This window comes from Trypanosoma brucei, chromosome 5, assembly GCF_000210295.1.
Source record: "Trypanosoma brucei gambiense DAL972 chromosome 5, complete sequence".
NCBI lineage: Eukaryota > Euglenozoa > Kinetoplastea > Trypanosomatida > Trypanosomatidae > Trypanosoma > Trypanosoma brucei.
Window position 1 is genome coordinate 781,113 of NC_026738.1, and position 13,232 is coordinate 794,344.

Genomic DNA, 13,232 nt, shown 5'->3' on the forward strand with positions numbered 1-13,232 from the left:
AACGACACACCACGGGAGTTCGCTATCTTCGGGTTGCTTTGAAATTCCGAAGCCGATCCCGCTTTAGCAGTGGGGGTCACTACCCGTTCTATTATGAACAGTGACCCCAATGCCTCCGTTACGCGCCTTAATCTCTCAGAGAGTGTTGCTGCTCTACCAACATCAGGAGGCTCGTCGATGCCGTCCTGGGCGGATACGTCACTTCTAGTAAACGCGTACTCGACTCAAACGGGAATGGGCAACGACGGGAAACCCCCCGTTGTCCACTCGTTGAAGACAGACATTGCTCCACACTATTCTGGTCGATTGCATTGTGTGCAGAGGGAACCGGTCGCTGGCGCATCAAATGCTTCTAACTTGACACGAACGGAACGTAATTACCATGCTGAAATTAGTGTTCTGTGGCGGCTACTGCATTCGGAACGGGCTGCACTTCAAGCCACTGAGCGACGCGTGTTTGAGGAGCAGGAGAGGGGTATGCGAGGCATTATAAGCACTGAGGCCAATTATGGTGCCAAACTTCTTCACGCGTTTCTACTCGAATCATTAGACTTACAAACAACCACTGATGATTGGACACCCCCTGTGAGGGAAAAAAGAGATAGGTGTCCCCGAGTTCACATGGAAAGGGCAAAGGCGCGGTCTGCGGGTAAAAAAACACCGTTAGATTCAAATCAAAGCGCTCCACCGGACTCGTCTTCCCCTTCAGCTCCATCGTACGAGCAACTGCGTGAAGAGAACCGTCTGCTGCGTGCCGAGGTGGAGCGGTACAAGGCAATAGATACGGAAGATCGCCTAGAGCTGAACAAGATGCACCGCAGCATGAGGGCGACGATTACCCAACTCGTTCATGAGTGTTCAAAACTTCACGCGGAACTTTCCAGACACGAAAAAACTCCAGGCGCGGCACCAGTAGCTGTGGTACAGTCACCTTGTTTAGGTGAGTCGGATTCCGCTTTTGCTGAGGTTTCATATAGTTGGGCCAATCATGCATCACATCACACCAAATAAACGGAGGACGCGCGCCTTACCGTTACATGGTTGTCGATGACAAGGAGTCAACGCAATTTTTGGTTACGCGGCAAGCCGAGCCCGCTCTCGTGTGGGACATCGTGGGAACGGTAACATCAGCATTCAACAGGCGGGAAGGAACCACACCAAACGAATGAAAATGTGTGGGACCGGAGCTCTTTTGATGGGGGATGTGATTTTGTGGTGAAGCAGAGGGGTCTTAACGTCTGTTGTTTTCCCTTTCATCCCTACTTTCTGTGGGGGCTCATATCGCTTCTCGCACTGTTAGTGATGTACCATGCACTTCATCTGATCCTTTACTTCTTTTTTGCGTTCGACACCATTTTTGCCGGTTGTACTCGCCAAGTTTCACTGCGTTTCCAGTTGGTCGCTATGTGAATTTTTTTGTGAAGTGGAGGCTTCCTTTCCTCATCTTTTCTCCACCCAGTACCCGTCTCTAAACTTTTCTTCAGTGACAGTTGCTTTTGTACTTTAAGGTGGTATGCGGCTCCAAGGTATGTGCAGCCCCATGTTTCCATAACCCAGAACTGAGGGTGGCTTCATACGGATACTTTCATTGTCGCGATATCTCTTGTTTAGAGAAAACTGCTTTAATATTGTTGGGCCGTGTGATTAGTGGTAGGTGTTTTAGTGCCTACTCTTATTGTCTAATCACATACCTTCCACGGTCTACTGGTGGTACGTGGGGTCAATAGGCATCAAGAAAGCGAGCAGGTTAGGGATATGTGGAGACTTGCCTCACTTATGCTTCGGGCTAACTCTGTATTTGTGTGACTCTGTATCACTGCTTCATATGCACTTCCGTGCTACCGCGTGTGTGTGTTTGCTTCGGCTGCTTCATTTTGGTCGGCAGTGCCTTCCACTGGAGTGACGCGTCAGCTTTGGAATCTCTGGGTGTCACTTCTTTCGCAAGATGTTTTGATTCAGTCATTTCACCCATATTTTGTTTTTGGCGTTACCTGCTGCTTTTCTTTTCGTGTGTTCATTTTTAAGTAAAGTTTAACTTTAAAAGGAAAAAAGTGAAGGAATAAGGAAATAGAGGGATAATCGGTAAGGAACCACATTCAGGGAGACAAAGGGTTTCGGGTAAAGGGAGAGGAAATAATTATAACCACAGAAACTGAAACAAAGGTGGAAGAAAGTTAAGTAAACAGTAGGAAAGAGAGCAGGAGAGAAGTAAAACGGACCATAGGGAAACACCCATATACTTTTCACTTCTGTAGACAGGAAATAGGGAAGAAAGTGAAGAAGATATTATTCGACACTAATCCGCAGGAACGGTATACATAAGTTTTCAAAACTTATTTGTGTTTCTGGTGTCGGCTTTCCGCAGACGTTCAGTGGAAATGCACGTACTTGGCAGAGATCCTACGTCCAACTGCCTCCCCAATGCTAGTGGAGATGAGGCCAAACAAATGAATGGGCGTGCACGTAACCCTTATGCTGCAAGAAATGGTTTCAATGTCAACAGCGGGGAAGAAACGCAATGTAGCCCGATTGGTTCACCTATAAACCCACATTGTCGCGAGGGTTCTGGAGAATACGCGGTGCAACCCGTTAACGTACAGGCGCGTTACCGTCTGCAAAGCCCACCAATATCTTTTGCATCGGGAAATCCATCATTTCCCACCTCCCCGCGTGATAGTGCTCTACATTCCACGCCACACGTGCGTAGTTGCAGTAACTCTTTTCCTTGCGATGGATTTTGTAGGCCAAACCCTTCTGGCCAGACGTTTAGCCCGGCGATGGGGAGGTCCCCTGATTTTAGTAACGATCCCAACATGTGCATGCCACCGTACCCCGGCGGTTACACGCCTTCAGGTTTTGTTATGCCTCCTGCACTTGCAACGGCTGCACCACCACCTCGTACTGATGTGATGGGGCGCGCACCGGTACCCGACAGTCAAGCGTCCATGCGACCCAAGCGGCCGGTGAGTTCACCCATCGCTTGCGGTCATGGCTCCCGTTACGTCTCACCGGTTGTGTTGTCCGTTTCACCAAATTATCAAGTTGGATCCCACCCGCTGTGTAACCCAACAGGTCCCCAATCCGTTGGGTGTAATAATGTGCATGTTGCAGTTGGCAGCGTGGAGCCCGCTCAAAGCGCACACTCCAAAATGACTACGGGTGATGGGAGTTCAACCGTGTCTGGTGGTAGTGGTAGCTCTATTCGTGAGGACTTACCCTTGTGTTCCAATGATGGCGTATGCACGTTAATTAACGACCGCAAACATCAGCGACGGTTTGCACATACCTGTCGTCTGTTCCCTTGTTATCATGGACACATAGCGCGGCATTCAAAACTGTTCCGGCATGCACCTGGACAAGTTGCACAGTCGGAGGAACTGCTCAACAACGGCGATGGGTCAAAGAAACTTCCTGCAGAGGCGCTGACAAGCGTAAGTTTCAGTTCTATCAGTCGCGAGGCCGCCAACGCCTATCGTATCATTGTTAGTCACAGAAATAAAAGTTATGAAATATTCGGTGACTGGATGAATGTCCGTGTGCATACCTTTAAGCGTTACTTAAATCAGGTGTATAACGTGCCGCCACCATCGCAAGTGCTAGTGCGGGAGGAAGGCAATGTCCCACTCGATGACGATCTTGAATCTGTAGGACATTATGGCATTAAACAGGATGGTGTGGTGATTCTAAGGTGGAAGGATGAAGATGAGCCTCTTGCTGTTTCTCTTGAACAGCTGTAAGAAGGTTTCTTTACTTTGTTTTTTTTTCTTTTACCGCATGGCATCGTGGTAAAAGGAAATATATATATATATATATATATGTATGTGTTTATATATGTTTATAAAGAACGAAAGGAAAAGGAAAAAAAAAAGAGCAGTGGGAAGGTGATGCCAAAAATAAACGCTGTTTCGTGCTAATGAACTGGTGGTGGAAAATGTGGAGAGGAAGAGGAAAAAAAAAGAAAAAGAAAAAGAAAAAGAAAGGAGCGAATTCGTAATTATATTCAATTATACACGCGCGCACCTGCCAGGGAACATTGGCAAAAAATAAATATATCTCTCCCTCGAATTTTAACAAACCCTTCAGTTCCCAATATAATAAAGTGCAACCGGCAAGCCAAAGGTGCGGTGACACCTCAACATTTGGAAAAAAAATAAGTCAACACAAACATACGCAGACAACGAGAGAAAGAGAGAGAGAGAGAAGAAACAGAAAGAAAAGAAATAAGAAAAAAATTTATAATAATAACGATGATGATGATAATACTGAACGGAAGCAGAAAAATTATATATATATATATATATAAGAGTTATCATACGTATGTATATTTAGGTGAAGGTATTCCGAAGAAGAAGGAGGGGGGAAAAGTAGAGAGTGTGAAAGTGTAAAAGAGTTGAAGAGTATATATATATAAATAAAAGAATATATATATATATATATATAAGAATTGAGATGAGATGAAATGGAAAAAGGTGAAGCAACTGAGTTAAATGAAAAAAAAAACAAATGCTCCTTCAATAGCCTAATGGCTGTAGTGCAGTTGGTAACACAAATGTGGCGTTGTTGTTGTGCTTTGCGGCTTCAACTATTGTGTTATTTGTTTAGTAATACTGTGGTTGTTTTCTCTACTAATCTTGTCATCATATATTTGTATGTCTGCATACGCCTGTGTTTTTATAAATTGGAGAGGAGGATAATGAGAGTTCCACTAAGGAAGAGAGAAAGAAAGAAAGAAAAGGACAAATGTGAGGGAAAATTTAAAAAAAAAAATATATATATATAAGTTAAATGACTTGGTTGTGGTGAGATGAGAAATAAATAATTAAATAAAAGACGTTGAAGCATTATAGACAACACGAATGAATGAGTAAATAGACAACTTTACGACATTTATACCTAAACTCTTTTTTTTCCTTTGTTTGTTCGTTTGTTTTGAAAAGAAGAGAAGAGAATAAAGGAACTTAGGGATATTGAAACAGTAACGAGTGTGTGAGGGAAAAGTAGTCAAAAGGAGAGAAGAAGGTGAAAAAACAAAAAAAACAAAAGAAAAGAAGAAAAACGAAAAAGTTGTGACGGTAAAGAGGGGTTCATTTTTTCTTTTTTTTAATTTTATTTTTCATTTGGTTGTTTCTTTTGTTAAAAAAAAAAGAAAAAAGATGTGAAGTTATTGCGGAAGGTGACTAAATAAATAATTAAGTAACGTGGACTTCACGCACGATGATAAGGAGACACAAACGCACAGGCACACAAAAATAAATAAATAACGACAGGGATAAAAAGAAGAGGTTAATTTAAGCTTAAAAAACAAAAAAAAACAATATATATAACAAACGCTCCTTTGAAATTATTAATTGTTTTTTTTTTATCAATCTAAAGGAAAAGATATGCAAATATAAGTGAATGCATACTGAAATTTTAAAGAAAAAAGAAAAAAAGTTTAAACCAGAGCGATTAATAAAGATAAAAGAAAATTAAGATGATAATGAAAAAGAAAAAAGAAATACAACGTTCCCAATTAATTTAAATGGGTGATGTTCTTCATGTTTTCAATTGTTTATTGTTTCCTTTTTCCAATTATCAGAGAAGACAACAACAAAAGATAAAATGTTCCCCCTTTTTTTCCTTTTGTTTTTTTTGTGTACTTCCGTCTTTTTTTTTTCCTTGTATCGTTCATAATAAATCCTTCTAGTGAATGCAATGGAAAGAAAAAGTGAAGAAGAGATAAGGTTCTCTTTCTTCCATTTTTTTTTCTTTTTTTATTGTTTTTCTCTCGTGTTATTTATGTATTTATATATATTTTTTTCTCTCTAAAGTTCGAGGGAACAAAAACGGTATGTTTACTGCGGAATTCCAAGATTAATGAAGGGCAAGTGCCGAAAGGGAAAGAGAGAAGGGGAGGGGGAAAAAAAAAGAAGTAAACAAAGTGGGAAATATTAGTTTTTCCTTTTGATTTTTTTATTTTTGTTTTTAAAGGAAGAACTGACGCATCTCTGGATGCGTGATGTGTGGAAGATAAAAGGGAAAAAGGGAGATTAATGAGGCGTTGAGGGGAGTGGGTAAATTAATATATACAATTTGTTTTCATGCGATTTTGTTCCGAATTGTTTTCTTATGTTTTTTGTGTCCACTTCATTTTTGTTTGGTTTCATTCTTTTTTTTCTTCTATTTTGCTGTATGTTCTTCACAATTTATCTCTTCTTTTTTTGTTTTTTTTGTGCTTATATATATATAGATATATTTGTTTATGGTGTTACTTTCTCTCCATTTACTATTAATTGCCTTTCAATTTTTTTTCTTACACTTACTCTTTACCTTTAATTTTCTTCTTTACTTTTCAATTTAAATATTTTTGTTTTTTTTTTCTCCTTACAAAAGAAAAAAAATTTTCTTAACTAACTTCATATAATTGTAGACTCTCTGTGATTGAAGAGGTAAATATGAGTGGCAGTTTGAGTGAGGTTTTGATGTGACTTCCTTTTCGTTTTTGTGTTTTTGTTTTTTTTAATTTTTGTCGTTGTTTCCTTTCTTCTTTTTTTTTTATTAGAAAAAAAACCCCTACATTATTCACCAGCATAACTTTGTTTTCTTTTTCTTTTTTCATTTTCATTTCTCTCCCTTCCTCCTTTTCCCCCCTCCTTTTAGTAACTTATTTGGGATATTTGGCAACAGAAGAGATGAAAACGGAGGGAACCGCATCGTATCTTCTCATTTTTTTGTTTTTTTCCTCCCCTCTTTCCTCTTTCTCCTCTTCCTATTGTTGCTGGCAGTAGTTGTGCATTTGAAGGTGTTTTTTTGTTTTTTGTTTTGTTTTGTTTTTGCACTTTTTCCTTTAAATTCCATATCTTATGTTGTGTCGTGAGACGGTGACTTTTTTTATGTTTTTTTTTTTTAAAATTAATTAATGAGAAAATGTGTATTTTAAACATTTCATGTCGCCGTTTGTGTGTGTGTGTGCTTGTGTTGTTTTTTTTTTTCTTAGCGAAGAGACAAAATAGCGGAAATGACAAAAAAAACCAAAAGAGTAAAAAAAAAAGGAGGAGTGAAGGTTAGGGCTGGAGTGGAATAAATTAAAAAAAAAAAAAAGGAGACAAAGAGAAGTAAAAAAAAAAAAACGATTCTGAAATTTAAAAATAAAAAAAAAAGGGGAAGGCAGGTAGCGAATGCGTCAAGTGGTGAGAAAACGCGTTCAGCTCTCGACACTTCCGCATTTTTTTTTTCCTGTCGTGTTGGTGTTTTATTTCGTTTTTAATAACCGGAACATGTTCGATTTTTTTTTTCTGAAAAAGAAAAAATAAAAAGGGAAGTTGAGGATATGAGTGAGTAAATGCGCGTCTTATTTTTGAGTTTGTGGCACTTCTGATTTTAATAAAGAACAGTGTGAGGGGTAGGGGAGAGGAGGGGGGGGAGAGAAAAAAAGTCCTTTTCATCTTGTTTACGTGACCCGCTACACTTTTGAATTAAGTTGCGGCAGTTAATCCCACAGTCCTGTTTTTTTTTTTTTCCTCCTCTCCCCCCCCCATGATGTGGAAGATCCTCTTGATTTGTGGTGTATTTCATTTTGGTAGTGTTCCAACTCTCTCAATTTTTCCCCATTTTTTCTTAAAAACCTTACGAGTTTGTTTGTTTGTTTGTTTTCCCCCCTCCTCCTCCTTTACGTTTCCATCCATCCATCCATCCATCTCCTAAATTGACCTTCAGTTGTATATAAATACGACCCCATTCCTTCTAATTTTTTGTTGATGTTTTCCCGTTTTTTTTCTTTCTCTCTCTCTCTCTCTCTGCATGTGTGTGTGTGGTGTGTGGTGATTATTGTTAAAATTACTACTATTAATATTATTATTACCTTATATATTTTTTTCCCTTTTCAATTTTGTGTTACACATATCAAAATAACGTGCGCCACCTCAACCACCTCGTCTACTCGATTGCTTTCTTTTTTTTTTTTTTTGTGTGTGTGTACGACAAAAAAGAAAATTCCACACAAACACAGACACACACACACACACATGCGCATTACACTCCAAAGTGTTTAACATGAAATGAAGGAAAAAACAAAATAAAATAAAGGAGGAAAGGAAGAATGAAGGAAGGAAATAAAGGAGAGCGCGCATTAAATGCATGGTGATGTTTGAGCAGCGCTAAACTTCCACATCTTTTTTTTTCCTTCCTTTTATATTTAACAACCTGATTTCCTTCTTTTTTGTTTTTTACTCCCCTCTCCCTTCATTTTTTTGTTCTAGTCACTAACCTTCATCGCCATCAATCCCTCTTTTTCGTTTGTTTATTGTTTCGCTGTTTTTTTTTTCACTTTTTCGTTTACACGTGTTTGCTCTCGGTGGTGGTGGTGGTGGCGGTGTTTTTTTTTCTTTTTTTTTTCCTCACTTGTTGATCTCTCCCCCTATAGCTGTGTTCGGTAATTGTAGTTGTAGAAATTACACCGCTGTTTAACGTCTGCTATTTTACATATTTGCGTTTGCGTAGGAGTGCAGTTGTGCATTAAAGCTCTTCTTTTCCCTCTTTCTTTTTTTCTTCTTTTTTGAACTCTTTTTTTTTAAAAAAAAACATTTTAACTTGCCCTTTCTTCTTCTTGTTGTTGGATATGCTTTTAGCGTCGTGTGGTGTCGCATATAGCACAAGAAGCGAGAGGGAGGAAGAGGGAAAAGAAAAAAAGAAAAGAATTCCTTTTCCGCACATAGTTCGCACTGTTATATCATGGCCTTTTGGGAAAAGATATGGTGCCGTCTTTTCGGCCGTGTAAATATCCCTGGTGTAGTTTACAGTGATGAAATTGATGCAACTGCCACATATGACCGTCAGCAGCGGGAATCCATGTGGCGAGGTAACTTACGTAATGTCCGTCTCGACACGGTGCCACCGCTTTTGTTACGAACGAGTGGCGCCGAAAATGCCTTATTGGGACCCGAAGAGGAACCCTACACATTTTGGGAGCGGGTTGGTGTTGTTCCTGTACATCCCTCACGCGTGCGGCCCCGGCAATATTATCACCCGATAACTGATTTTGGGTTGTACGATTATGATGAGGTGTCGCCGGAGGAGCGGGATTTAACGGCACGTTGGTTGGCGAAGGTGTTGGAGTTCAACGCAGCGGTGCCACTCGGCATTCTCTGTGCAGCTGGTTGTTTAGTGCTTCCTTTACACACGGTATATCGTATGCCCCTTTTGGTTGCATCGGCGGCAACGGGGGTAATGTTTGAGATCACACATTCGTACATGAATGCGGGGAAGGAACGACAGGATCTTGACGACTTCATATTGGCAAAGGAAATTTGGTATATCAAAAACGTGGAGGCGTATCAGTTAGGCATTCCGCTCATTCCCAAAGGACGTGAGGCGGAGTACCAGGCATTCCTGGATGGCTCTAATGGAACTTCGCAAATGTTGCCTGATGAGCTAGCGGAGGCCCTCCACTAAAACAACAGTGGAAGGGCAATGCAAAAAGGCGGAGACATCAGTGTTTGGTTTCATCCGTCGCGTTGGTACGGAATTGGTGGAGAAGGGCGGGGTGTGTGTGTGGGGGGGAGTGAACTCGTGTTGGGTTTCTTTCCCTTTTTTAAAAAAAATAAAGGTTGTAAATGGTTTTGTTTTGTGCGGTATTTGCTGTTGTTCTGTTTCATTTTCACTTTGTCACGAGTTTCCTTTTTGTGCATGAGTGGGTCGCATTATCGATGCTTATGGTGCGACCGCCATGCTCCTGTGGTTTTGCTGTATCACACACGAAAACACAAAAAAATATATTGTAAGTTGTGCCCGCTTGTACGAGGTGTTTCTTGGTGTATTCTACTTTTTCCCGTTTCTTAAGTATAACACAACCTTTTTTTTTGGTTGTTCTTTGTTACTTACACCTTCTGATCTCTCTTGTCCCTTACCTAGTAGTCACATTACTGCATTTTACCGGCTTAGTGGAGAGGCTGGTGCTCATGTCTTACAGATTTTTCGCGTCGAAGCTAAAACCATGGAAAGACATTGTTACGGAAAGTGTTGATTGTTTAGTTGTTGCAGCCCTTTGCGGATCGTTCAACCCTATGCACAAAACGCACGTTGAGATGTACAATCTCGTAGAGGAGGTTCTGAAAGGAACGGTATGGCAAAAGTCTCTGTTAGTTGGTGGGTTTGTCTCTCCGGTGAACGATGGTTATGAAAAGGAAGGGCTCCACAGTTTTGAGGAACGCGCCGCCGTCTGCGATGCGTCACTTGCTGGTCACCCTGCGTTATCTGTTGATCGTTGGGAAGGACTGCAGCCGGATTTTGTAAACACTTTTTGGGTGTTGGACCACATCCAGCGACAGGTGCAGAATTGGTACGAAAATGATGCCAATCCAAATGAGGCGCAGTTGTCGTGGTTACGCGAACACCCAGTGCGTGTACTGTTCGTTTGTGGAAGTGACCTTTCGGCGACATTTCTCATACCAGGCGTTTGGGAGCTACCGTTGCTTAAAAGGCTTCTAGATAACTTTGGTATTGTTGTGTACCGACGGCCGGGAACACCGAGCTGGAAGGAGTTGTTAGAGGCTGAGGGATCAGTTGTGCACGATGATCTCGTTGAAGAAGACGGAAGCATGACGCCATTATCTTTGGACCTCTCTTCCTATTCAATTATTGAAACCGATCTGTTGAATAGCTTCATATCGGCTACGGATATTCGTAAGCAGCTGCTGATGGAGCCAGCAGCTGATCTTACTGCGTTTGTCATCCCCACCGCGGAGGAGCTTATCCGCAAGTTTTATGGGAAAGAGCCGGTGAGTATCTCCTAATGGCGATTTTGGGGGTAAATATTTAATCGAAAATTATACGCTTCACTTTTGTAGGCACTGGATGTAAGGACTCCCAGTTCGCGATGTCTCAAGGACTTCTCGGTTATCGTGCATAGATCAGGTTGTGTCCTTGCGCGAGTTGCTTGAATCCTTTCAAACATCTTCGCGTGTCTATCGCGATATTAGAGTTACCAAGGTCTTCACAATGTGAATAACTCTGTGAAGGTTTTGTGAACAATACTGCGAAAGCGTGATCAACTTCCCTATTGTCGTTTCTGTTTTATCCCATATGATGTTCACCCCTTGCCTCCACATAATAGGTTTTTTTTTCTTTGAAAAGGGTTCGCAACCGGCACATTACCCCAAATAGGAGATACGATCACAAACCAGAAAAAATTTACTCGGACCATTGTTAGTCACGTTACGCTTAAATTCTTTTTAGCTTCGTGAGTTTTTCCCCCTTAATTCGCTATCCATTCATAGCAACCTTTTGTATATGGGACAGGAGACGATGTCCGATGGGACTTGGACTAACTTTGCAAATATTGGAAAGTGTTTTCCTCGTAAACATCACTACCCCAATACTGTGGAAGAGGTTTCTTCTATTATAAAAGTTATTAACTCCGCTGGTGAGCGGAGTCGCGTGGTGGGTGGAGGGAAGAGTCCCAATTCATGTACATTTACTAATGGTCACCTCATTCACATGGATCGACTTAATCGCATTACTTCCATTGACGAAAAATCTATGACTATCGTGTGTGAAGGTGGTGCATTAATAAGTGATGTGTTTGAGCGGTTGAGCGCCCATGATCTGATGCTCCGTTGTGTTCCATCTTTCGTGCAGACAACTGTTGGGGGTGTCATTGCTACTGCCACACACAGTAGTGGCATACGGTCCCGCTCCATCTCTGATTGTGTCGTCCGCCTTCAGCTGGTTGATGGACGCGGTATTCTTCATACGTTTGACGCCTCCACACCGAAGGAATTATCACTTTCCGCATGCCATCTCGGTATGTTAGGCGTCGTTGTTTCTGTGACACTTCAGGCAGAGAAAAAACGACTGTGGCGCATAGAGAGCCGTCCCATTCCGTTCCGAAAATTGACTGAAGGCGATACACTTAAAAAACGCATTGCCGAGTCGGAGTTCTACCGCTTTTTCTGGATGCCCAATACAGACCAATGTTATGAGTCTATTGCTGAATTTGTTGGCGAAGAGGGGGCCGATCAGACGAAAAGAGTCGACGAATCTATCAAACTTGCGATGGGGAAGAAGCATGAGGCAACGTTACCAATGACCGCAGGAAACACAATTGCGAAGCTAACCTCCAGCAAGTTGAGGAATTTTTCTTCCGAAAAGTGCAACAGCACGGGGGAGGACTATCAGATGTGGCTGCGAAATCAGCGGACCCTTAGAACTCGGATCTGCAAAATTCTTAAAGGTAACTGGCTGCGCCACGGTGTGGTGGAGGCCGCACTTGCAGCAGCTGTCATTCAACCGGGTATACAACCTTACATTAATCGCACGTATCGTCGTCTCTTCTACAATGCTCCAGAAGTTCAATATGGCACCTCATTGGAATGCTTCACGTTCGACTGCCTCTTCAAGCAGTGGGCATGCGAGTGGGCGATTGACATTAGCAATGTCATGCCCGCGTTTCATTATCTTCGTGGCCTTATTTCCTCTGAAAACCTGAGTGTTCATTTCCCCGTTGAGTTCCGCTTTACTGGTGCTGATACAACTGCTCTGTCACCTGCGCATGGCCGTCAAACGTGTTGGATCGGTATCGTAATGTACCGTCCTTACTTGCGGCACGCTAGAGACACATTACGTTACTACGATGCATTCAGCAAAGCCATGACGGTGATGGGTGGTAGGCCGCATTGGGCAAAATATTACACTTGGGGACCGGAGCAAATGCTGAAAGCTTACGGAAAGAATTGGGAGGATTTTCTGCTCTTTCGCAAGAAAATGGACCCGGAAGGTGTCTTTTTGAATGGTTGGTTCAATAGCCTCAGTGGAAACAGCCCAGTACTTAACAGCACTATTAGTCATCTGTAGTAGCGGACGTAACAGATCATAAGATTTTGGCACCAATAGTCGGAGGCAACCATGCCCTGCCATTACGATTTGTGGATCATTCCCACTTTTATAATTTTTTTTAATAATCACCTAAAGGACGACGTCCCAAAGGTTGCAACTAAGTGCAATGGCTACGTTCATAGTTTCGACAAACGAACGAAAGGAGTAGTGAAGAAATAAACGCGGGATGTTCCACCGTCGTTTGCGTCTACAAGCACATTTAGTCACATGGCTAAGAAGTGGTAGTGAAGAGAGGCTTTAAAACACGCTTAACCCTCTTGTGGACCGTGGAAAGTAGCCACTGACTGTCGCCTTCATAATGATTATGTAAAACATTTAACTCATTTCTCTTGCGACTGTACCTTTATTTGTGTCGTACTATT

At 41.8% G+C, this 13,232-nt stretch overlaps 8 protein-coding genes across 8 annotated transcripts; 7 read left to right on the forward strand and 1 right to left on the reverse strand.

Annotated features, from left to right (window-relative positions):
- Window positions 1–93: 93 nt before the first annotated feature.
- On the forward strand, window positions 94–1,011 carry TbgDal_V3660 (hypothetical protein, conserved; the record flags this gene model as incomplete). The annotated part of the gene is made up of 1 exon (XM_011775213.1): window positions 94–1,011. One exon carries the CDS (start codon window positions 94–96, stop codon window positions 1,009–1,011), a length of 918 nt encoding a protein of 305 aa, XP_011773515.1.
- Window positions 1,012–2,378: 1,367 nt separating this feature from the next.
- TbgDal_V3670 (hypothetical protein, conserved) lies at window positions 2,379–3,737 on the forward strand (the record flags this gene model as incomplete). The annotated part of the gene is made up of 1 exon (XM_011775214.1): window positions 2,379–3,737. The coding sequence occupies one exon, from the start codon at window positions 2,379–2,381 to the stop codon at window positions 3,735–3,737; it is 1,359 nt and encodes a 452-aa protein (XP_011773516.1).
- Window positions 3,738–4,459: 722 nt separating this feature from the next.
- On the forward strand, window positions 4,460–4,780 carry TbgDal_V3680 (hypothetical protein, unlikely; the record flags this gene model as incomplete). Its single annotated transcript, XM_011775215.1, has 1 exon — window positions 4,460–4,780. The coding sequence occupies one exon, from the start codon at window positions 4,460–4,462 to the stop codon at window positions 4,778–4,780; it is 321 nt and encodes a 106-aa protein (XP_011773517.1).
- A 2,341-nt stretch (window positions 4,781–7,121) lies between these two features.
- TbgDal_V3690 (hypothetical protein, unlikely) lies at window positions 7,122–7,424 on the reverse strand (the record flags this gene model as incomplete). Its single annotated transcript, XM_011775216.1, has 1 exon — window positions 7,122–7,424. The coding sequence occupies one exon, from the start codon at window positions 7,422–7,424 to the stop codon at window positions 7,122–7,124; it is 303 nt and encodes a 100-aa protein (XP_011773518.1).
- A 1,285-nt stretch (window positions 7,425–8,709) lies between these two features.
- On the forward strand, window positions 8,710–9,429 carry TbgDal_V3700 (hypothetical protein, conserved; the record flags this gene model as incomplete). Its single annotated transcript, XM_011775217.1, has 1 exon — window positions 8,710–9,429. The coding sequence occupies one exon, from the start codon at window positions 8,710–8,712 to the stop codon at window positions 9,427–9,429; it is 720 nt and encodes a 239-aa protein (XP_011773519.1).
- Window positions 9,430–9,447: 18 nt separating this feature from the next.
- TbgDal_V3710 (hypothetical protein, unlikely) lies at window positions 9,448–9,816 on the forward strand (the record flags this gene model as incomplete). Its single annotated transcript, XM_011775218.1, has 1 exon — window positions 9,448–9,816. The coding sequence occupies one exon, from the start codon at window positions 9,448–9,450 to the stop codon at window positions 9,814–9,816; it is 369 nt and encodes a 122-aa protein (XP_011773520.1).
- A 119-nt stretch (window positions 9,817–9,935) lies between these two features.
- Window positions 9,936–10,769, forward strand: TbgDal_V3720 (hypothetical protein, conserved; the record flags this gene model as incomplete). Its single annotated transcript, XM_011775219.1, has 1 exon — window positions 9,936–10,769. The coding sequence occupies one exon, from the start codon at window positions 9,936–9,938 to the stop codon at window positions 10,767–10,769; it is 834 nt and encodes a 277-aa protein (XP_011773521.1).
- Window positions 10,770–11,265: 496 nt separating this feature from the next.
- On the forward strand, window positions 11,266–12,828 carry TbgDal_V3730 (hypothetical protein, conserved; the record flags this gene model as incomplete). The annotated part of the gene is made up of 1 exon (XM_011775220.1): window positions 11,266–12,828. The coding sequence occupies one exon, from the start codon at window positions 11,266–11,268 to the stop codon at window positions 12,826–12,828; it is 1,563 nt and encodes a 520-aa protein (XP_011773522.1).
- Between the last annotated feature and the right edge of the window lie 404 nt (window positions 12,829–13,232).